This window comes from Parasteatoda tepidariorum, chromosome 3, assembly GCF_982258835.1.
Source record: "Parasteatoda tepidariorum strain Cologne lab strain chromosome 3, Ptep-v5.0, whole genome shotgun sequence".
NCBI lineage: Eukaryota > Metazoa > Arthropoda > Arachnida > Araneae > Theridiidae > Parasteatoda > Parasteatoda tepidariorum.
The window spans coordinates 123465415-123491738 of NC_141757.1; the positions used below are offsets into that span (position 1 = coordinate 123465415).

A 26324-nucleotide genomic window follows, 5' to 3' on the forward strand; every position below is an offset into this window, starting at 1 on the left:
ACCATATTAATAGGTCTCGTTGGGTCAATTTTGAAAGTAGTCTCGGCTAATAAAATTTCTCCCGAAGTAGGAAAGATAGTAGCAGAGAAGCGATGTCAAATATCAAACAATAAATTTACTTTATATATGCTTATTACAATGTACTATTCAAAATAAAAGTATTTGCTTCTGTAAACACTGATTTTTTTTAACTTTTTTTTTGAGGCCCACCTAAAGTTAAGCATTGTTTATTTGGCCCAAGTTTGCTTTTGAGTTTGACACCCCTGACTTTAATTATTTATGTTAATTCAATTGAACAGACCTATTAAATTAAAACAGAAATCTCCTTCAAACTTCAAAATGTTATTATAAGATATATATTATGACATAAATATTAAATAAAAGTTATATGCTATATTTCAATACTAAATTATAAAAGTACCGAAAAAGAAAAAATGTGACGAAAACACCAACACTAGACATTAACACAGGAAGGAAGTATTTTCCTGAGACATTTGAGTGATAGTGCAGTTACATATTTACCTCTAATGTATTAATATCACATTCTGTAAAATCCTTTCCTTTGCATTTGTTTACTAGCTGTGCAACTCCAATAACTTTATTTTCACTGTTAAATATTGGAATAGATAATATTCGCCCTCTTAACTTCTCCTTTGGGAACTGCAAACAGAAGACATAAAAGTTTATTTAGTTTATGCCGGTTTACGTCATAAAGCAATAAAAACAAAAAGAAGGTTATTTGATGCCCTAAAATTTAAGAATATTTTAACCCAAATTCTCATAGCCGTATACAAAAAAAAAACTGATATTTTAATAATTTTCTTATTTTATTTTGGAATCAAAAGCCAAACTCAACAATTTTCGTAAATCAGTCAGTCTAATTCCGGTGCGCTTAGAAATGATTTTAGTAGGTGGAAAAGTGGCGGGAAAATAATTGTAATAAATAAAAATAAATAAAAAAAATAAACTGAAAGATTGTTTGAAAAACACTTTCAAATATCAGGAAAAAAGCACTGTTATTAAGTTTGTGTCATTAATTATTGAAGCTTTATAAAACCATCGTGGATGATTCGATAAGACTTGTTAAAAATGAATTATAATTACTCTGAAAATTTCGTCTTGGTCGGTTATCAGTTAAAACTTTTGAGTTTAAATCTTTAACGCACGGCAGTAAACAAAAAGTGATCATATAGCTTAATCCTATATATTTTTAAAGAAGTAAATATAATGTTAAATTAATTTAAACGGTCTATTTGCGAAGTTATATATTGCTAAAATTACATATCATATTGGCACTCTTGGTAGTTTTATATCTGTTACTATATTACACAATACAATAAAACCTCAAAAATTACATCGCAGATAGTTACAAAAAATAATATTATTTTGTATAATATAGAATAAAAATATGTAAACAAAATAGAGAATTTTTAAAAACTTTGCCTTGTCATTTTATTAAACACTAGTAGGTTTTCTTTAGTCATTTTAACAATAAAATATCTAGGCATTGTATGAAATACTATTCGTTTCACACATTAGTCTACTTATAAAACAATTCTTGACAATACGTGGAATGCTGAAAGTTTCATACTTTGCCAGTCGCTTTTAGGTGTTCGATACAATGACAAAAATAGAATCTCTATAGAATACTGGATTTCATATATTTACAAAAAATACAAACTTAGAGAAACTAATTTAATCGTTTTGGCGATATTGCTAACGTGACAAATTACGCAATGTACATTTAAAAATGACGTATAATTTGGAGAAGCACAAATGAAAATGTGATGGCAAAAATTTAGAATTATTAAAACAGCGATACACATGATAAGGATTTTATACTTTTTTGTCAGCAATACACATAATTTTGTACAAATTATATTCGTAAGAGGAATGTAATTCGATAAGTAGCTATACTTACATCAAATGGAATAGCAGATATATTTGTGCTTCGTAGATTTAGAACTTCGTCTTCGGTACCAGACCAATTAAACGTCTGAAACAATAAAAAAAGAACATAATTTAGTTTTAAATAAAATTTAGTCCATTCATTCAGTGAATTGTTTATATTTCTGTAGGTTACAAGCATTCATATTAAAAAAAGTTTAAAAAAACTAGATTTAGGATTTGTAATTCCTTTACACAATTTAACTCTGTATCAGAAAAACCTAGAACTGCATACACGGTAAAAAATTCTGAAAATTTTAGAGGTTAAGTACAGTAAATTGTAGTCTCTACAATATTAATCTTTAGCAGTACATTTTACGGCTAACGTGCATGTCCACGTGCTATGTTAAGCAGGTTTTTTGAAATGAATTCCTAGTCATGGCAAAGTAGTTCTTAACAGTTTTCTCTATCATAAAGTTTTACATTAATGAATGAAATTTACAGTGAAAGGAACTGGCATGTAAGATTTTAAGAAGCTATTTTTTTTATAAAACACTTTGAAAAAAATTTTTAATAGCAAGTTAAAACAATTTCTGTGACGATTTTAAAAGCTATGTATGCGTGCTTATTTGAATTTACAATTAGTAAGATAAGATTTAGATCAACTAAGACTTTGAGATCTTTTTACCACTAGAGTTATAATTGTTAACATAATAAAACTTTTAATGATGTTTTTCTTAAATGCTTTTTAAACGGAGGCTTTAAACTTTTTATTTCTTCTGCTTCTAATTGGGAGAAACTGATAAAACGACTATGGCTTGTGAAAAACTGTAAGCGATTTCATGAAATTAAAATAAAATATTTAAGATTGCATAATTTGCCTTTAAAAAATCATAAATATCTATTTTTCACGTTTTTTCCCAATTGAATCATCGATGTTATTGTTCTACAATTTAGGTATTTAAAATAAGTTCAGTGTTTCGATACATCATGTTATTGCGTTTACATTTGGGTTAATGTAATGTAGCCGTAAATATCGCTCACCTATTGAAATTCCATATGCTACAGGGGAAATTTAGATAGTAATTCATAAAATGTAGCATTTATGTAGCTTATTAGATAAAAAATATCTAACATTTAGTATCCATCATCATATTTGGCCAGGCAGCCCAATGTGGGCCAATGCCATCCTCTGAAGATTTCTCCATAATGACTTATGATTCATCTTTGATCTCCAATTCTTTTCATTAATTGCAAGAAAATCAGACTCCACCGAGTCAGCCCATCTCAACCGCGGTCTTGTTAAAGTGGGTCAAAAAAAGCAGTTTCATTGTATTGTCCATCACTCATTCGAATCAAGTGGGCCATATAATTCAGTCTATTTATTTTTATGCACTTAATAATATTGGGTTGTTTATAAATCTTGTACAATTCAAAGTTAAATCTCCAGTTTTTGTTCTCATTTACACCACCAAGCATAGCTACACCGCAAAATCTTTCTCTCAAATATAATGATACAATTTTCCTCCAATTTTCTCATTGTCCAAGCTTCAAAACTTAACCATGTAACTTAAATAATAATTCATAAAGTTTAAAATCCTTATAATGTAACATTCATGAATTATTAACAACATATAACCTTATAATTAACAACAATAAAATTATGATAATAATTCATAAAATTTGGTATTCATAAAAGTTAGTTAACAAACTTTATCTCAATTAAATGAATTAAAACTGAAACTTACTTGTTCTGTAGCTACAACGTGGCGTGCAAAATGAACATGAGCCATCTCAGAACCAGATAAATCTTTTAAGCTACAAAAATATTTTTCTATTTAAACAAAAATGTAAAATTAAAATTTATATCAAAATACATAATTTAAGTATGTATAAAAATATATATTTAAAACTTACGCTGAATACACAAGTAATTATGAAAGTTTTCAGTTGCATAGATAAACGGGTATTGATTAAAACTATCGCATTTAATTAGTATTATTTGAAAAACTACTACAGACATTTTTAAATTAGTTTTAATTCAAATACTGGATCGAAAAAAATAATGGATAGTTTTATAAATCCTATTCTAAATACATAAACATTGAACAAAAATTGTAATTTTTACGTAAGTTGTGTTTTTAAAATATAAATTAAATCTCTTACCTAGGCCTTCGAATTTCTTGTTCATCTCTCCTGAGTTCAAATATAGTGGTAAAAATCACGTCCTAAAAAGTACTAAAACTTCAATAATTGTCACACAAAGCTACATTTAATAAACAGTGATATTTTTCTTGCTTATATGCGTATATGTTTATAATTAACACTCAGTTTGTTTATTCACTAAACTAATTTTTTTCATGTCAATATTTATTTCTACTATTTTCACATGTAAATAGTTAATAAGTTTTTCTTTTCATAATCATATTCATAGTTCAATAAAAACTAAAAGAATTTTATTTATAGTTATAACTAAAGTGTTAAAATACATAACTATAATGAAATAAATTAATAGTATTTAGTAAACGTAAAATTAATAGTCAATTTTTTTAATATTTCAGATATTCATAATCAAAATATTGCGCATCCAAAATTACAATCAATATATTTTATTTTATGGCAGTCATTGAACTGCCCACCCAGTTTATTTTTTATGACTACTAATGTTCAACATCGTAGTCTTGTAATTCTGAACCCAATCCAGAAGACAAGGAAACTCCTGGATAAAGTATTGGGAGAAATTTGCTTTCTTCGAGAACTTTTTGATGGAAGTAACCAGCATCTGTGCTACATGGAGAGGAAAACCACGAGGACCTCCCACAGTTTTCCTGACGGCAAGGAGACTATAACCCATGATCCGTCTACCACAGAGGATTTTTAAAAATATATTTTTAACATTGTATAAAAAATTCTCTGTGTAAAGAAAATATTATTATTGCGCAGGGGATTTCTACTGGGTTGGCATCTAAGTTCCCACCAGTTTTTTTTTTCCTTTTCATAATCATACTTTTTCTCCTCATCTTCATTTCGTTTATGATCATCTTCTTCATCCCTAATCTTCATCTTCATTTTTTCTTTCTTTTTTCTTCTAAGCATGATTCGTCTTCATCGAACTCAACTGGACGATAAAATGAGGTCCGTATTTGAGGTTAAAATTTCCATTATTAAACATGGCATAAAAGTATTAGCCATCATTTTAGTTATGGCACCCTGTCCCTACACAGCACATATATCACGAGCAGTTTTTATGGTTTTGGAACTTTGATTAGAAGCAAAAACAGATTAGAATAATATTTAAATATTAGAATAATATTAATATATTAGAATATATAACCAAATAAAATTTTAGTATACTCCTTTTTAGCAGATATTCAAAACCAAAATGTTATTCATCAAAAAAAAAAAAAAAAAATACATGCTATATTTTTTCAAGTTTCTATCAAAAAAAATTCTTTAAGTTAAAATTTTGTATTTTTGAAAGCTTCAATATAAAAATGGTATAAATTAAACAGCGCAATTTTTGACGAATACAAAACAAAGAGTTCAATAAAAATGAAAATAATACTTATTTTTTTAACTCTAATAAATAAAATTAATCTTGTTACACTGAACACTGAAGTTCAATGGATGAAATAATGAATAAAAACATTACGAAACTATTTTATGAGAAAAACTACTTAAGAAATCAAAGGCCATATTTGCTTGCGATAATCAATCATGATGAAATGTGAGTAATTTTTACGGAGAAAATAGGAGCCGAAAAACAGAAACGAAATAAATGACGAAGTAGTATGACGATGCAATAAAGTACAAACCTGAGGTTTTGAAAATTTTTTAGGGTTGAAAATGGGAGGCAAGTTGCTAACTTTATCTTCACCATCAAATCGTGGAAAAATCTAAAAAAATAAAGTAGTATTTATTGTTTTTTTTAAAGTACAATACCAATAACGACAAAAAATCTACAGTATTATAATAATATTTATTACAGTTAATGCAGAATAATTTATTTAAATAGGCTGAAAATAAGTATTTTAAATTACTTTTCTATATATGATGCATAATAGCATTAAAATAAGTCCTTAATTATAAAGAAATATACCAACTATAATATTCTTAAATTTAAAAGCAAGGAAATGTACAGCTGCATTATTTCAAGGAAATACTTTTATAACATTTAATATTTTTTCCCTACTTTTGCCCCATTCTGTTTACTAAGGGGGGAAATGTTTATAAAGAGAATCCTTAAAAAATTAAGTTCAAATACTGTACTACAGGAAAAAGTTGCCCTCATTAGTCAAAAATACCTAACTAAAATATTTAATTGAAAATTAAAGAAATTTTTTTGTCATCTTCCTACTTTTAAAAAGGTCATAAAAATGGACATACGATTACCAATCAATCCATTTTTGGTTTACATCTATCAATGTTTAATTCGGTAGCGTTGGAGTTCTGAAATCAACCCACATAATTCCTGGATGAAGGAATTCCAGGTGATGGGAATTCCTGGATTAAGCCTTCGCGGAGAAAATGGAGAGGAAGACCATGGAAACTTCTCATGGTTAGCTTGATGTCTATGTGATTATAAGCCACTGGAGATATTTCATAACAGCACTGTGGTCAGTGTCAGCAGAAAGCACAATTCTATTATACCAGCTATCGCTGGGATTTGAACCCGGGTCACCTAATTGGAAGGTTAGCGCTACATTTCCTGAGCCAACACGGTAACTAATTATTTAATTTTACAACAGTCGTTGAGCTGTCGTCGGAGAAAATTGCCTTCGTGGAGGACATTTTGATGGAAATAACCAGCATTAGCGTTACATGGAGAGGAAAACCACGGAAACTTCCCTCGGTTAGCCTGAAGGCAAAGGGACTCTAACCCATGATCCGTCTAGCACTGAGGATATTTTACGTCAGCACTTTGGTCGGCGCGAACAAGGTGCGGAAATCGTATCGACCAGCTATCGCTGGGATTCGATCCCGGCTCACCTCATTGGAAGGCAAACGCTCTTTCCCCTAAGCTACCACGGCTCAGCAGACATGGCTTGACTAAATAGGTTTTCAAAAACTACTCTTGTCTTTCCAGTACCCAATTTAAACACCATAGAATACCTTTAAGTCGAATAATATCACAAAATACGCATCCAGGATAATTTGATCATTTTCATTATGCTAATTCGCATCGACCAGCCATCGTTTGGATTCGAACCCTGTTAACCACATTGGAAGGCAAATGCTCTATATTCTGAGCCACCATGGCTCCCTATTTATTTAATTGACCAAATTTGAAAAAAATATGAATAAATTATTATTTTTTTACCTGATCATCGTGTTCAGTATCTACTAGATATACTCGGCATTTCTCGCACTGCAAGAGTTCTTCTGCTTTAACCATGATCTTGTTGATGAGTCTATCCAAAGACGAAGTTTCTTCAAAAATAGATTTTGCGAGGCTCAAAAGAAGCTGAAAAAATTATTTAGTTTAGTAAAGCAATATATATAAAAGAAATATGTATTTTTGTAAAAAGTTTTCTAAGTCAATCTGCAAGAAAATATTTATCTTAACTCAAAAAATTTATGTGCATTAAAAAAAAAAGATTTGAGAATCATCTGGATCTATTTTACTTTCCTTGCTAGAATGCCAAAAAATGGCAAGTACATTTCTTCACTAGTTAACATTTTAGAAATAATTCAGCCGCCAACATTCACACGTGCTTCTCTGTTTGGTGCTGAGTAAAATTATGTTATCCCAACGGCATTTTTGCATACGCAATACTTCATGAATAATAATCCAACTCCAGCATCAAGTTTTTTTCTGTGCGATTTGGATGGTACATCATTTATCATCGATTTATATTTTTCGTACGGCAAACACATTAACCGAGATAACAGCTTACAACAACTTCTCTGAGTGTTCAAGAGAATAACGACCTGTGTTGAATTGTATAAACAAACCATCTGATGCAATAATGCTATAACATTAGTTAGAGCTTCTGTTCCAAAAGCTAGCACGATAGTGTTTTTGCGTCAACTCTATTTTACACTCTGTCTAAAATCTATCACACACTTAACTTCTCGTTATTGGGTGTTTGCATTTCTAGAAGGATACCCCTGAAATCCAATGGCTTTGCCTGATCAAGTAGTTGTGCATAGCGAATTAACGTTACAGCTATTATGTTTCGTTTATTATCACGCTTTATCAGTTTTCGGAGCAGATTTAATTAGATATTTGCAAGAGACGTCACGCATGTGTGGAACCTGATTGGATGCTGAATCGTGACATAAACAAGTTTCACGATTTATCTACACGTGACGTTGCTTGCAAGTATCCAATAGGTCACCAAAAATTCACCTGGTAGGCTGAAATATACATATTTTAAACCAAAAAAAAAATTTTCTGTAATTTATCGGTTCTGCGTTTCCCGACTATTTTAGAGCATATGATGTATTTTATTTTGTTAACAAAAAACGAAACAAGTTTTTCTGTTGGCTAAAATTTAGAAAGGAAACTTCATTCTGTCTAAAATTTATTCCACATTCAATTATCTACAATTGTCGAGGGAAAAAAATAAAGGGCTAAAATAGTTCATATTCTCAAATATAACAGTTAATTTTTACTTACCATGCCATTTGTCGTCTGCGTGTTTTCAAAAAATGTCAGAAGAATTTCAAAATATTCTTATAGTGAAAAGAAATCATTAAACTTCTTAGTGTGATAAAATTTAAAAAAAGCAAATTCTATTCCGTTTAAGCTGCACAGAAACTGTCTCACAATAGCGTTTTCTAAAATACTAGACAACCTCAACTAACTTCGATTTTTCAGTCTCAATTAGTCGCATTATATCCGATATTTATCACTGTCAATAACTATCACGATATCATTGTTTTTATTAGCATACATACATTCGAAGATTATCAGAAATAGTTTCATAAAAGTATCATAATGTTAAAACATAAAAAATATCAATATTTTACGATACATGAATATCACCCACATGCTGGCAAATAATGTTTTTATTTACGATGGAACCAATAAAAATGATACGAACAACAAACTTTTTTCAACGAATCTCAATAATGCTAGTATTTTTGATTAATATTTCGATTATTATTCCAACGTTTCGCATTTTTACACATTTAATTATCAGTTTGGATCATAAGTTTCAAATGTTAAAGCTATGTTTTCATCGGAAAAAAAAAGTTTCACATTAACAAAACCCATCACCATTTATTACCATGTTCAAGTAAAATTCAATGATATTAAAAGAATAGAAAGATAAACTGCAAAAAGAATTAAAAAAATGTCAGACATGATTAATCCATTAGTTTTTCAAGTTCAGAAAGGAAAAATTATTAAATAAATAAATATCCGTAGTTCTTAAATTAGTAAAATTTTAATAAAAAATTAAGCATGTTTATCACAATTTTATTATAATAGCTTTCATTGCCGAGCAGATGTCGCTTTTAAAACACTAGAAGACTCAGAGCCTTCAGTACGGTATATAATTTTTTCACATTTTTTTTATCAATTCATCTACAATTTCAAATTTCTAAGATTTATAGTTTATACAGAAAGGCAAAATTTAACATTAAGTTGAACATCCGAAACAGCCACGGTTGTCTTTATCATTTTTTAAAATAGATAGAAGCAATAAAAGTTTGGCAGTTTTCTTATTGAGATTAATATGATTCCTAATTATAATTCCTTATGATTATTATTATCTTCATTATTATTATCATCATGATTATGATTTAAATTTGGAATTACTAATTATCCTTAAGTTTCGTGATCTTCGAAAGGTTACCTAAAACTGTTAATTATTCTTTTTTCTAAATTTATAATGTTTTTTAAGATTTTTTTAAAACTCAAATCATAGAAAAAAGTGAGCATATCTAAGCCAAGAGTAAACCATGGAGCTTTAAATGCTGAAAAAACTAGTTTTGCAATATTTAAAGGCAAAACATCATGGCAGAATTACTCCCACACAGCGTAATCCTCAGTGGGGAAAAAAACACAAATGATACCCGAAAAAAAAAACATTTTTAACAATCTGTTTTAATAGAGATTGCTAATTGATTGTGAAAAATGTGTAGAGATCCTATATCTGGCAGTCTCGGCAATGTGGGTATATTTTTCTTTTCCCACGGATCACGGCGGCAGGTTTGGGACGGCTTTCGATTCTTTTTGCGAAAGGCTGGTTCTCCGACCGTGTCATGATTTGGCAACCACTCAAATGTTCATGCAGGATTGTGGGGTTGTAGGGTATGATGAGGAGGCAGGCTGATGATAATCACCGTCTGCCTTACAATCATCATTTTGCAATTTCAATGCGTACTTGCACTAGTGTTATCGTCGAATCATTCTTATTCTAATGCATATTAGTATGGTTTTAAAGTATCGTTAACAACCAAACTAAACTATAAATATAGAGTTTCAAAAAATTTATTCTTATGTATTCTAATTATACTTTTTTTTCGCTTTTAAAAGATACATGAGTGCAATCGCGAATTCAATCATTAAATTAAAAACTCCAACAATAATTAGTTCATTATTTCAATACATCAGGAATTCTTAAAGTTATCTAAATCGATGGTCTCTTTGAACATTATTATTATTATAGTCTATTAATTTACAATCAGTAAAGTGTGAAGTCGTTACAATTAAGAGTTTTGAACTTCTTTTTTGCCAAATATGGGAGCTATCTGTATAAATTAATGATCAATTCTACTAAATTTGCTGAATTACGTTACAATTACGGAAATAGAGCTTTTTTGTTAATTTATTTTGTTAGCTTTTTTGCGGATTTTCGTTAAAATTACGAGTACCTTGCGTTTTACTTTAAGTAGGGAGCTGGCCGAAAGAATTAACAGCTAATTATTCAAATTACATGTTCCAACACCACATAATAGCCATGACGAAGCAAAAAAATTACCTTGTTTCATTTCTTCTACAATATTAATTAATTACAAAATTGTTAAACTTTAATTAATTATTGTTTGATAAATATCGATCATGAAGGATTTTTATTAATCAGTCAGTGAGGTCCCTCAGGGGTTGCGCAATTCGAAGTACTTTATAAACTATAACTGAATATTTATCACTTGATGCTGGAAGATTTTAATTCAGGCGACAGTCGTTCCGTTATACAGCCGGGGTCAAATAGAAGTGGCGCAACTGCCAAATATAGTTGACCAAGCCTGCTTATATAAGAAAAATTAATTGCAATTGTTCTAATTAGGAAAAATTAAAGACATCAAAGAATCATTTTGTTCACTGAATTATTCAAGTATCACATTATTTATTCAATTATTCAAAATGTATAGCTCTTGTTATGAAAGCTTAATAACTGTTTTTCTTAAAATATGATTAATATTGTTTTACGAATTCACCTTCTTGATGTTAAGTAAATTAAGGCACGAGGTTTATTATTGAATAAATCAATATCTAAAAGAATCGTTGTAATAGCTTGACCAGGTAATGAAACAAATAGAAATACTAACGGCATAGTTTTAGTATTTTGCAGAATTGCTGATAAAAATGTACCTATATAGCAAATGAAATGTCCCTAACGGCAACGATGAAGAATTTTAAAATTTCCTTTCTTACGTCTTGGGATTCCATAAAAGAAGAATTTCTTCTTAGTTCATGGTTTCCATTTTTCTTTTTTTTACTTTTCCCATTCTAATGTTTTTTTCAATAATTACCTCAATTAAAACATTTAAAAAAAATTATTGATGAAAACAAATTATGTACAGCTTTCTGATTACGCACACATGCAACAACAGTAATTTAAAACGAAAATAAATTTGTAATATTTAATAAGTAATTTTTATTACTTAATTAATAATGTGGGAACGCTATTTTATTGCACAAGCAATGCCAATTATTACAGAATCATTTTAAAATAGGTCATTATTAATTTTAAAAAAATTTAATTTGAAAAAAATCGCTTTTAAAGTTAAAATATATTTTTTCTTTTGGTTTCTATTCGATCTGCAATATTTGAACGATACCATTCGGTTTCAGATTTTGTTATTTAAAATAAAATAAAATTTTACATACCTTAAACTTTAAAAAAAATATCCCTATTAAATTAAATAATAAAAATAATGAATGATCATTAAAAATTCGAAATTCAGTTATTTTCGGACACATGGTTTTTCTAATTGTGTGCAAAAATGTTGTAATTCATTAACATAGTTCCAAAGATATTAAGATACACAAAATAGCTTACATTAAGTGGTCGCATTTAATGTAAACTCGTTCATTCAATATTAATTCGCTCATTTAATTTAAACTCGTTCATTTAATGTAAATTCGTTTATCGAGCGTAAGCACTGTTATGACAAAACTATAAGGACTATGCTTTCTAGATGGCTATCTGCCTATTTTAAAGGTCAGAAATTCTGAAATATGTCAGTATCGGTACCTGTTTGGACCAACTACCATCGCCAGAACACCAAATGAAATTTTTACTCGCAAAAATCAATAAATAAATAGAAATTAAAAGAAAATATATCTGAGGTTGGTTGCCCTTCTATAATGAATCTATTTATTTTATTTATTTCATTATTGATTTTTATTTAAATTTTTCGCTTGCCACTGCTCAGTTGTCGCCAGGATTTGGCGACTTTTTTGGAGTTGATACCCATAGGAAAATCTTCCAAAAAAAAAACAACTCTAATCTATCATAAAAAATATGGTTATTTAGAGAAAATACGATGCTTTTTCTTCAAAACTTAAAATATTACATACTAAACATATCATCTAGCATAGTTTTGGTCTTTCACTTGAAACATAAAGACAGCATTTTTAATACTTGGAAAACTTATCATTAGATCAAAAGATGCTCACTTAACAGTATCTTTAAGCAATGATGTTGGGAGAAGCTATAAATATATTCATAAAGCATTGTACTACGTTTTACAAATGACATACTAATGATGAAAATGTCATGATAGTAGCAATTTTCTACGCAGGCATGATCTAATATCTATGCAATATGAATTACATGAATACATTTTTTAATGATAGCTATCAAATGTATTGCTGAATTCATTTCTCGTAGCTTGATTCGTTACAATATATTTTATTCATGAATTATTTAGCAATTAAATTATTTATTTAGTTATTTAATAAATCCATTAAAAGGCATTAATTGGTAATTTTTAACGCTACTCTTATGTATTAACTCTAAATCAAAATTATATATATTTTAATACTGATATAGCTTTCTTCAAATGATTATCAAACCAATAAATAATTTATGTATTCATGAAGTAAATATATCTCACTCCCTCTGTTATGTAGAGCTATTATTTTACTAGAAGCGTAATTAAATCTGTTGTCTCACAAATACAAAAGATAAATGCATGTTACCGCATCATCAGTTAAATAATTGATATGGCAGTCCAGTAAAAATATGGCTTAAACTGCACGTTCCCCTTTTTTTAAAATTTTGATAAAAATGGGTATAATCTTATGCGTTGGGCTTTGGTGAGAGAAGGAAATTCGGAAAACTAATGTGAGACAATTTTACTACGTATTTTTGAGCTGAAATGAATGACCTTAAGTAGTTTGAAAGTTAGAGGTTTAGATAAGCTTGTTTAAAAGTTCTGAACGTTTGTTGTGAAAAAATTATAAATTTGGCATTTTAGCCATTTATGCAGTTCACTATTATGCAGCTAAGTGAAGCATTGATTCATATTTATTGTTAGTTGGAAAAAAGGATTTCTGGAAAATCCGATAAAGTTTTTTTTTTTTTATATTCGTATGTACTGCAAGTTGCACAGTAGAATTTGTATGTGCTGCATGTTGTTCCTAATTAGAAATAAGTTCCAGTTCACTTTTGAGATTCGCGATAAAAGACTTAAAGTCCGAATACTTCGGAGCTCAAGATTTAGTATATGTCGGATATAAGCCAAGATTTAGTATATGTCGGATATAAGCCAAAATTCTAAAACGTCTTAAGGTACATTATTTGAGATAAGTTATTTTCGGTTAATGACGTTTAATACCATTGAATTTTTTAAATTAAATAAAAATGCATAATTTTTACACTTAATAATTGAAACAAATAGGCTTTCATGAATTTATTTTGTTTAAAAGTATAATGAAGATATGTGAAAACTTTATCATGAACCTAATCTTGACGACTTTCTTTTGATGAATCCGGGACGATGTTGGACCCGAGTTAGTACTAATCAATCTTACTTCTACTATACATAATCTGATTCTACCGAAAAGTTCTTCATTCGATCCTCTTCTGTAAGTTCTACTTTTAAGCAATCTCCTTCAAAAGTTCGTTCTTAATCAAATCGTCTTAAGGTACATTATTTGAGATAAGTTATTTTCGGTTAATGACGTTTAATACCATTGAATTTTTTAAATTAAATAAAAATGCATAATTTTTACACTTAATAATTGAAACAAATAGGCTTTCATGAATTTATTTTGTTTAAAAGTATAATGAAGATATGTGAAAACTTTATCATGAACCTAATCTTGACGACTTTCTTTTGATGAATCCGGGACGATGTTGGACCCGAGTTAGTACTAATCAATCTTACTTCTACTATACATAATCTGATTCTACCGAAAAGTTCTTCATTCGATCCTCTTCTGTAAGTTCTACTTTTAAGCAATCTCCTTCAAAAGTTCGTTCTTAATCAATTTTTCTAAATGCTATCCTTCACAAAGCTTTTTCTAAAAAAATTCTTTAACACACCTCCTATAAAAATTCTCCCTTGCATCTTTTAAAAGATCATCCTCGGACAGCTCTTATTAAATTTCTCTCTCAGCAATTTAATTTAGATGATTAACTACAAGAATAATTTGAATTTCTGAAAAAAGAGAAGAAAATGGGTGGTAGTTTTAATTTGAAAAGTTACATAGTTTAAAAAAAATTACAGAGTTAATTTTTATTCGCTAGAACAGCTTTTGTTTTCAAAGCCAATCCTAGGAATGCCTTCTTTTATCGCTCAATATAGCATAAAAGATTCATAATTAACCATAATATGATATTTGCTATTAAAATTAACGCATGATGATTATATAAAAACTAGCTTTGATCTCAGCGTACAAAAGACAATGTTATGTAATTTTTGAGCCCCATTAATATTTCGTTATTATATTGGAGTACCTTGTTGACACTAATATATGTTAGTATAAATAAAATGCTTATTTCATCGAAATATATGATCCGTCATTCAAAACAGTGATATGAATAACTTTAAATCTATATATATAAAAATGAATGTTTGTCTGTATGTATGTCCTTCATGGACTCCGACAGAAAGCGATGAATTTTGGCATACAGATAGTTTCAAACACGAGGAAGGTCACTGTCAACATTAGAACATTCTACGACAAATCGTTCTAACAGGATGAGCAAAAAACGAAATGGAATTTTCTGTTTGGTTTAGCGTTAGCCATTGTTTTAAATTTAACGAATGAATTATCACATGGTTTAAAGATACATCAGTGATAATTGCTAGATTATAGCTCTGTTTGATCAAAGAATAGTTTATTGCGTGTATTTAGATACTTAATTATTTTACATTCGCTATGTGAGATGAATTCAATGAACATTACGTGGTAGCACGCGTGGTCTACGTCACAAAATTTACAGTTTGTCTGATACCAAATGCTTTTATTTTATTTAAATTAATTCTTTTTAACGTGTTTCTAAATAATTACTTATTTAAAACCAGCGGTATTGGAATAGAGAAAAAATATTGTTATATGGTAATTTTCATCAGTACATCAATTTTTATAAAAAAAAAAATTTAAAAAAATCGAGACATCACAAACCAACATTTGAATTGTTAAAATTATTTTTATTTTATTTTAATGTTTTTAATCTGTTTTGTACAATTGGCTGGTGGCTGGGTCGCGAGCAAGCAATTTTCCCCTTTTTGAGTTTAAAGTCCGGCACATAAACCGAGTCAGTTGGCTCCTTTACAAAGGGTATCAGTTACAACGAAACCTTTACAGCTTATTGCTATTGATGCTGTTGGTCCCTTACCGACAACCTTCATGGGAAACAAATATATTTTGGTTTTCTCCGATTATTTCAGCAGGTGGCCAGAGGCTTATGCTACTCCGGATATTAAGTCGGATACGGTAGCCAGAACCCTTGAAACCTTTGTTGCTAGTCACGGAGTCTCAAATTCTTTAATTACTGACAGAGGCTCAAATTTCTTGTCTAAATCAATATCAGAAGTTTACGAGAAGTTGGGAATAGACATAGAAGTTGGATAGACATCTTAATTTTGCTCTATTAGCTCACCGTACTGCAATACACACATCAACAGGTTTTACACCAGCTTCGATTTTGTATGGGAGAGAACTACAGCTCCCACATAATTTGTTAACGGGGGAAAATAGACTATCATATGCAGAAATTAAAGATTATGTTTTCGATTTAAAAGACAGATTAAGGAGGTCGTTTGATGTTGTAAAGAAAAATTTTAATGAAGCGGCTGAAAAACAGGAGACCCGAAGGGAGAAGGTTTCTAAAGACAAAAATATTAAATTGAATGACTTTATTTATTTATACACCCCCACCTTTAAGCAGGGAACTTCAAAGAAGTTAAGTAAACTAAACACGGGTCCCTTTGAAGTAACTAAAATTATATCACCTGTTAATGTTGAGATCGAGCCTATGAGTGATGGTAGCATGAAACGAGTGCATATTGATAGATTAACCAAGATACCTTTGCGACTCGAAAGTTTTTCAGACACTCGCGTAGATAGGGGTTATGTAAACAATGAGGAAATTACACTGGTGTGCAAAACTTAAGCAACAAGTGGTTTTTCGGCCACAGCTCCCCAACAAAGAATAAGATAGCCATGAAATTGCAGTATAATATGCACGTAATTCAGTAGAAAGATTATTTGTATGCAAATTTTAGAAATAAAGCGTCGTAGGTGATGTAAGTGTACGTAAACCTTGTGGGTCGGCGCGCGCAGGTCAAAGCTGTGATAAAAGGATGAAGAGCACCGTAGTTAAAGACATTCGCTGCAAGTTTAAGTGATTTGTTTACTGAAACATGTCTTCAAGAAATGATTTAGACGACTTTACTCGAGGAAGAATGATTGGGAAGCTTGAGGAGGGGCGTAGTGTGACCAGTGTCGCCGAAGAGTTCGGAATCAACAAAAGTGTTGTTTCTCGTGCTTGGAATGCCTTTAAAACTACTGGTACAGCTGTTCGGAAGGTTGGTGGTGGCCGTCCAAGGAAAACAACACCAAGAGATGACCGTTACATTGTCCTCCAGGCGAAAAGAAACCGTTCTCAAAGAACTGCTTAAAATTTTAAGTTATGAAGATTATTGCAATAGAAACGGAATTTTGTACAAATTTGTTAATGGCAAAGAATTGGTGGTTGTGCCAGAAAATATGCAAATCGAAATGATAAGAACAGCTCATGAGAAAGGACACTCAGGAATTAAATATACGAAAAAAGAAATCGAAGAATATTATTTCATACCCAAACTTAAACAGAAAATAGAAAACATCACAGCAAATTGTGTTCATTGCATACTGGTGAATCATAAAAGAGGAAAGAAAGAAAGACTATTACATCCATTGCATAAAGAAGATATGCCTTTGAAAACTTTTCATATTGATCATCTCGGACCTTTGGAGAGCACCCATAAAAATTATAAATATGTGTTAGCGATAATAGATGCATTTACCAAGTTTGTATGGATTTATCCCACAAAAACTACTACGTCAGCTGAAACTTTAGCCAAATTAGAAATCCAAAAAACTGTATTTGGAAGTCCTTCCCAGATAATTTCAGATAGGGGTACAACATTTACCTCCAGTGAATTTGCTGATTATTGCTCGAAAGAAAATATTAAACATCATTTAATAACAACAGGTTTACCAAGAGCTAACTGACAAGTAGAGCGTATTAATCAAACCATCATATCGATTCTTTCAAAATTATCCATAGAAAATCCAGCTGAATGGTACAAGCATACAAATAAAGTTCAACAAGCGATAAATTCAACCTATCAAAGAAGCATAGACACTACTCCATTCGAATTGCTTTTTGGGACAAAAATGAACACTAATGGACTGGGAAAACTAAAGGAAATGATCGAAATTGAATTTCAGTCTCATTTTGAAGCCCAAAGAGAGGAACTAAGAAAAAACGCAAAGCAACAAATTTTTAAAATTCAAGAAGAAAATAAAAAGACCTATAATTTAAGAAGAAAGGAGCCAAAATCGTACAAAATTGGAAATTTGGTTGCCATCAAACGAACCTAATTTGGACCTCATTTGAAGCTAAAACCTAAGTACCTTGGCCCCTACAAAATAACAAGAGTAAAAGGAGGAAATACCTATGATGTAGTAAAAGAAGGGAATCACGAAGGACCCAACTGCTCGACAACGTGTGCGGAGTATCTTAAATCATGGGACAGTTGCCAAGAAGAATTTTAGTGCTTGCCAAGACAAAAAAATTTAAAGACGGAAGACGAAAGAATTTAAAGACGAAAGACGTGAAAGAAGACGAAAGAATTTAAAGACGTAGAAGAAGTTCAAGACGAAAGATGTTAAAGACGAAAGACGTTAAGGAAATAAGACGAAAGATGTTAAAGAAAAAAGACGAAAGATGTTAAAGAAAAAAGACGAAAGACGTTAAAGAAAAAAGACGAAAGACGTTGAAAAGAAAAGAAGACGAAGCCATTGAAGAAGAAACAAAAGACGTGCAAAGATGGAAGAGTGAACGTGCCTGAACTGATTCACTCTTACCTGAAAGATTTTTTTTTTCATGAAAGACTATATTAACCTAAAACATTTATATTTTCAGATATCAATTATATTTTTCAGTCTGCTCTGTTTTTTCTTTTTTTTCTTTTTAGAGTCGCTGGAGGACCAGCCGAAATACAGAATGGCCGAGATGTAGTGCCAGTTCCTGTACCCAAAGCTGTAACCTGATCTCAGTTCTCAGATCCGTCAGTTAGAAGTCGCCTTAAGCTAGAAGTCCCGCCAGTCAATGTAAACCGCAAGCTGATCCCTGTGCACGACTAGGAGGCAATGAGAATTTCCCTAAGACATTAGAGCGCGGTTGAGAGCGAACCGAAAACAGACGTGTATGGTATGCGGACTCCGAAGAGGAGTTCTGATTATACTAAACTTCGCAAAGACGAACTCTTACTCATTTATTATTTTTTGTTATTTATGTGATTGTTAATCGTCCGTGTTTATGTAAATTTAGTCTTTAATATATGTTTTTGTTAAAGAACAGTGTATTTAATTTAAGACGACCACTCATGCCGTCCCCCCCCCACACACATATATATATATATATATATATATATATATATATATATATATATATATATATATATATATATATATATATATATATATATATATATATATATATATATATATATATATATATATATATATATATATATCTTTTTAAAAAAATTCGACTTCAGTTGGCTTTCACTGAGAAATGTGTATAAACTCAAATGTTGAAGGGTTATGTAATGAGTACGAAATATACTTATGTAGGTATAAATATGATATTAATTTCTTTGGGGATTGTTAAAGCTGCACCAATCAGTTTTAATATCTATACTTCGGAATTAAGTGTTTTACGGCAAATCGAAAGGGATATGTACCTGAGAAAATCACTTAATAGTGCTAAATTTTAACTATTATGAATCGACCGAGAGCAATAGCATCATACCAAGAGATCCAAAATACACTTTATCTTTATTCTAATGTTATGAATTACAAACAACGAGCTTTGCTTACTTCAATAACATAAAGTCACCGAAGATTATAGCATATAGCATTAAATTTTTAAAAAAATGAGATTATTTTAGCTATATTAATTGAAAAACTTAGTGGAAGAACAGGGTAAGGGACATTTTCAGAAGAAGGAAAGAACACATGTATCCCAATTATTTAAATACTAATTTTTTAGATGGTGGGACAAATAATTCTTTGCTTTATTTTATTTACCACTGCCTAATCTATATATATATATATATATATATATATATATATATGAAAATTAACGTCCGTGTGTGGGTGTCCTTTATTCGTTTCTAAAAACCCAACAGAAAGCAATGAAACTTGGCACACAGATGGCTTGAAGTACTAGGAAAGTCACTGTCAACATTAAAACATTCTACAACGAACTGTTCAAGCGGGATGAGTGAAAAACGAAATGAGTGAATTATCTGATTGGTTAAGCGTTATTCATTGTTTTAAATTTTACTATAAGCGATTCAATGTTTCATATATTTTAAGGATAAAATTAGTGACAATTTCAAGTTTATGATGAGAAAAAGTTTATTGCGCATATTTAAATATTTAATTGTTTTATATTCACTGTGTCAGATAAATTAACAACAGTACGTGGTAGCACGCGTGGTCTACGTTTCCAAATTTATACTTTTAAAGTTGTCTGATACCACGCGCTTTTTTTTATTTATAATAATTCTTTTAACATGTTTCTAAAAACAATTATTTAAAATCAACGGTAATTGAATAAAAAAAATTATTTATGTATTCAAAGGCAAAATTAATGGAAAATTGGTACCAATTCGCTTAAAAGAAACGTAAAAGAAATCGCCATATCATTATTGACGACCATGAAGCTTAATTTAGGTAATATATGCATATTGAAATAAAATAAATTAAATAATTTGTATTAGAACGCAAAAGTAGTGGAGTAAAGATATTTATCAAGAACCATTAGAAATCACATGCCTAACTAATGTGAGTAATATATTAATTGATATTAAAAAAAAATTCATACTAAAATGCAAACATAATAGAGAAAATATACTTATTCATTTTGGGGAGCCGTAAAATATCACTATATTATTATTGACACTAATACTTAATTAATATTGATAATATTAATTAACTGAAATAAAACAAAACAAGCTATGTGCTTAAAAGCGAAGTTAAAGGGAAAAAAAGGTTAATAGGAAATTCGTTTAAGAAAACCGTAGAAAAACGCTATTTACGGATGACGCTTAGTTATTGTACACTACTGTCGTGTAATATGTTCTACTGGTATTATGGTATTCGATACAGTTTTCATAAGAATTCTACAACGGGTTTTCCGTAATTTCAGAAATTATTTTTTTCAATGGCAGCAAAGATAGTGTATTAACATTTTAATGGATTAGCAAAGATAATGTATTAATATTTTACTGGATTAGAGCACTTTGTTTCTTTATTACTTATAAATATTTAAGCAGTAAATTAAAGGTCAGATAGAGAAATGCCCACGCTCCAAAAATCTTATCAAGTTCTAATATGAATTCTCTTTTTAAAAAAAAGAAATTTGGCTTTAATTGGCTGTCGCTGACAAATGTATTTTTCACTAAAATTACATGTTGAAAGGTTATGTAATATGTTCTAAATATACTAATGGAGGTATAAAATATTAAATTGATATATTTGGTGATGCTTAAAACAGCACCAATACAATACTTAGCAGTTTTCATACTCATACTTAGGAAATAAGCGTTTTACGTTCCGCGAAAGGGATATGTACCTTAGAAAATGACTTGATAGTGCAATAGCATCACGCAAAGTGATACTAAATACATTTTATCTTTGTTCTAATGATGTTGGCGCGCATGCGCGTCAGCGCCCCAACCGGCAGAAGATTTTGTAACTTCCACAATGACAGACGGCTCTCATGTAGCTCCGTCTAATTAAAAATAATTCTCTGAAATCGCTTTTAGCGATAATTAAAATAAATAAAATAAAATCATCTCTTTTTTTAAAGAGTGGTCCGTCTTATAAATTTTTTCTATTCAAATGGGATAAACTACAAAAAACGACTTTTGCTGACTTCAATAACGCAAAGAAACAAAACAAGGCAACAAATAATATTAAATAAAAAAAATTATAATTATTTTAACTATATTAATTAAAAAACTTAATGGAAGAACCAGGTAAGTAAGAATTTCAGAACTAAAAAAAAGTTGCATCCGAACTATTTTATTACCAATTTATTAGAAAAAGGGACAGATATTTCTTTGTTTTTATTTATTTACCCCTGCCTAATTTGAAATAAAAATCATCAAGCTGAAAACAAATGTAATTAGTTACGTTAATATTAGTGAAATAAAAGAAAATGTTTTGTAACATTAAACATACCCGTATTGATACAACCACTTTTTTATATTTTCTCTGATTCATTAATTCTCCTAAAAATTTCATTTACCTGGTTCTTCCACCAAGTTCCTTAATATATGATTTTCAGTTTTAAGCATGATTTCGTAGTGTTTCTCAATGCTGCTTTATTATTTTTTTATTTATTTTTTCCTCTCCCCGTGCGAAGAACGGGTATTCAGCTAATAAAATATAAAAAATTATAGAAACTACAACGTTTCTTTTTTCTTAAATGTTTATACAATTTAAAAGTATTAAGATGTGGTATAATGATAAAAGTATAATGATTAGTTAAGATATCCTCAACAAAAATCAAGATGTATATAAAAAAGAAAAAGAAATAAATTAGAAAAATTATGCAACTCAAAAGTATTTTAGCTCAGAATGTATACAGAAGTAACTTGTGGGCTTCTTTTGACTATCAAGTTTCAATAAATACATATTTAAAGTTCATAAGGCCAGAAGCAGCATAAACATAAATACATGAAATAAGTTTCGCAATTACATTTTCAATATTTAAATTTTCTCTTTATTAAATTCCGATTCGATAATTATTTTTATGATATTTATATTCATTTTGCTATTTTACAGATGGTGTGTGCTAGTTAAATGTTATACCAAAGAGGAGAATAACTAATATTTATTGGAATGAACAATTTTCATTTACATAATATTGAACTGATTGACAATAATTATACAATGTTTCGAAATAAAAATGACAGTTTGATGGAAATCTTTGTGTGTGAGGTGAAAATTATAATAATAGTTAAGAATTCTTATCATAAATTTAACTGCAACCTGATATTTTATCCTGCTTTGATATTCATTATCATAAATCTCAAATAAATAGAATCATTTAATTCCTTTTGAGTATGTATTTCAGAAATAATTATAGAAATCAGAAGAGTTCGTTGTTGCTCTACCATTGAATTAACATTTATAAAATCTTGTTTATCGATGACTTCTTGACGTAGGAAATATTAATTACAGTTCAGATTGCTTATCTTATGGACTGATGCTGGATATGGAAATGCTAATTATTTTTGGGAACCTTTATCTTAACAGGAGTGCATTGGTAATGATTTTGTTAAAAATAAAATATGGTTTTTTATGCAAATTCTGATTCCAGTACTTCTGATTCTGATAAAATTTGAAAATTTTATCATGATACTTGGCATAAAATTCACTTATTCGGCTAAATTTACTTTTCAGTTTTGTATGTTTTACTAAATTTGTAGTAATAGAAACTATGACTTTTAAAACAAAAATATTTCTGTAAACCGTCACCATATGAACGGATAAAGTACCAAATGAATTTTTAAATACCGTATATTTTGAGTTTATTTACCAGATTTATGGTTTGCTTTTTTTAACCAAAATTATCATTACCTTAGAGTACGGTAACTTTACCATTTTTTTTCTTCCATGTAGATCCACAAAATAACGATTAAACAATGCAACTCCAAACATATAAATTCAATGTTCTTTTGCAGTTTATATGCAGTTATTTTTAAATATTCATTCATATTGCAATTGAATCATTTTTTATTTTATTTCCAATGAGCTGCACAATCGGTCTTGCCGATGAGCAGACCTAGTGCGTTCTCCAGAGGTAGTATCCACTCTTTCAGGACCACCACAGTGGGTGAGATACCGTTGGTCATGTTAATTTGGACGTCTAGTTTCTGCCACACTAGATGGCAGCACCGAGACTCTATTTGGATGCTAAAGTGGACTAGGAATTTAATTTTGCCGGAAATGCCAAGAGCCAATAAAGCACTCCAGGGATCTTTTATATGCCGCATAATCATACGACATAGCCGCTGAGGATTTTCTGCATCCCGAAAATCCGGTGTCTGAGCCGGGGATTGAACCCGCAGACTTGAGCTCAGAAGGCCGACGACAAACCAACTGCGCCACCCGGCCACCAGCAATTTAATCATACATATTTATGTTTTAATTTAAATGTTAAAATTTTAATATAATTCCTATATGTCTACCGCCTTCTTATAAAAAGTTCATATAAATTCAATACAATTGTAAAAGAGCGATAGTAATCTATAAAAAATGGAATTACTTTGTTACTAATCCTTAAAAATTTAATTCAAGCATGACTACATTTAAAATGCAACTAAAAATAGCCATATTACGTGGAGATGCATTAATAATTAATTTAAAAAAATCTTTAAAAAAAATTCATTGTTCACATGTTGTTGTAACAGACACGCAGAAATTACCTTGTATATTTAAGAGTTCCACTTATAATATGTGTATTTTGTTGAAAAAATAATGGATTTTATTTAATGAGAATTAAGAAATACTATAGTCATAAAATATAACTACGAATCCTTACAAAAATAAGGTGTATTTGTTGTTGTTTTGAGGTTTATAGGTGTAAAAAATTACACTTAATGTGTAAAAAGTGGTTATGTTTTGCACCAAAAAGTGACCTTAACAATAAGTCTCAATTTCAACCTCTATCACACCTCATATATGGCTCAACAATACATTTAGTTGAAATGAGGTGAAAATGTTCACACCTCAAATATTTAAATTTGCTTAAAGTGTAGAAGAAATAGCCTACACACCTCAAAAACAACATTTTCAAGCTGACTATTCTAAGGTTGATTTATACCAACCACAGAGCAACTTGAAGTGTGAATAAAACAACTTCCTAACCTTAGGAGGTTGATATTTTTAGGTAGTTTTTGAAGTGAACTTCAAATATACCTAAAATCAACCTTAACACCTTAAATTTTGTAATGGAACTCAATTTTTTTTAAAAAGGAATTCTTTCCTGCAGCAGACTAAAACTTAGGAAAACAAATTTTTTTCCCACATAATTTAGAAAATATCACTCATGTTTGACGTAATTTGCTTCATTTGTTTTACAAGCCCAATTAATTCTGTAACTCGCAATAAATTTCCGTGTAAAATCTGACGACAGCACTGTATCCGATTCATACTTTTAAAAAAATTAAAATACAAAAATACTTTACCATTTGCAAATATTCTCTTAGTTTGTAAAGAATATTATATAACATTAAGTACGGAGATATAGTAACGTTGATTTACGACGATGCCCTAAGTGTTGCCATTGAGTTTTGCATAAAACATGAATTACATAAAAGAGATCCTTGTTCAAATATTGAAGCCGCAGTACTGTTTACAAACAAAGATAAACAGCGTATAAATCTTGCTGAAATGACCTTGTTCATGAACCGCTGACTTCCCCTAACTTTTTCCGACACACCCATCAGAAACACGACAGTATAAAACCTTTTGTTAGTCGAAAGCTCTTTCATTCAATGCGTCAAACATTTAGGAATTACATTTCAGGCCACTTTAAATGATTCGATCTAAGATACTAATTTCAAGTGAAAAAAATAGCTACCTATTGAATGATTAGCATTGTTCCCTAATGGCAATTTAGAAGACTTATAAAGTCAATTCGAGTAGAACTAATTTTCAATGGTTGCTATTCATGATCATTAAGAATGACGTAGAATAAATAGAAGGCTCAGGTGCTTTGGTTGCCTGATATTTTGTTTAAACTTATAAAATTTTCTTCCTTATCATTTTCGAATAAATCATGACCTTGAACACCAGATGATGTGATATTTGTTAAAAAGTATCGAGTAAGTCTAAGTTAGATAGTCAATCCAAGCATCTCCGATATTTGATAATAGATTGCGGCAAATGCAGCTTCACAGGAAATAGTTAAATTTGTTTATTAATTTAGACTAGTTGTTTTTTTGTAACAGCAAAAAGTAATAAAGTTTTAATATTTTTGTTATTCAAAAGATTTTGTTTTTCGTGAATTAACTATTTTGTTATTTTTTAGTATTATATTTTTTCAAACTAGTTGGATCTTTAACACTTTTAAAAGGCAATAGCGAGGTTTTTTTTCTATCCTTTGCGCTATCAGTTCAACTTTCAGCTCTAAAATTAAATTAAAAGACGAGACATCTCGTCGCTGGTGCACAGTAATTTCCCGTAAATGACGATATATATCGTCCTTCGCGATAAGAGTGTTAAGGCTAATATATACTCAAATATTTATTACTGAATATAAAGTAAAGCCGGAATGTGAGGTCAGAGTGACACAATCATTTCAGTGGCCCTCTCAAATTCAATTTTAAGAGAAATGACCACATAAAATCGAGGAGTGATGACCATTCTTTCATATACTGATATAGAGACTTTTAAGGTCTTAAAAAATTTAAAAGTGATAAAAAACGTGACAAACAAGTACTCAGTAAAAGCA

The 26324-nt window shown here is 29.8% G+C and overlaps 1 protein-coding gene across 5 annotated transcripts in view; it reads right to left on the minus strand.

Moving 5' to 3' along the window:
• Positions 1 to 26324, minus strand: part of LOC107449100 (cGMP-specific 3',5'-cyclic phosphodiesterase) — a 308625-nt gene that overhangs the window by 28561 nt on the left and 253740 nt on the right. For all 5 annotated transcript variants that reach the window (XM_087160033.1, XM_087160032.1, XM_087160031.1 and 2 more), the window contains exons 6-11: positions 7208 to 7351; positions 5703 to 5783; positions 4054 to 4115; positions 3636 to 3705; positions 1922 to 1996; positions 523 to 660 (exon numbers count right to left, since the gene is read on the minus strand). In XM_087160033.1, the coding sequence (XP_087016159.1) occupies positions 523 to 660; positions 1922 to 1996; positions 3636 to 3705; positions 4054 to 4115; positions 5703 to 5783; positions 7208 to 7351 (570 nt within the window). The remainder of the gene's footprint in view (positions 1 to 522; positions 661 to 1921; positions 1997 to 3635; positions 3706 to 4053; positions 4116 to 5702; positions 5784 to 7207; positions 7352 to 26324) is intronic.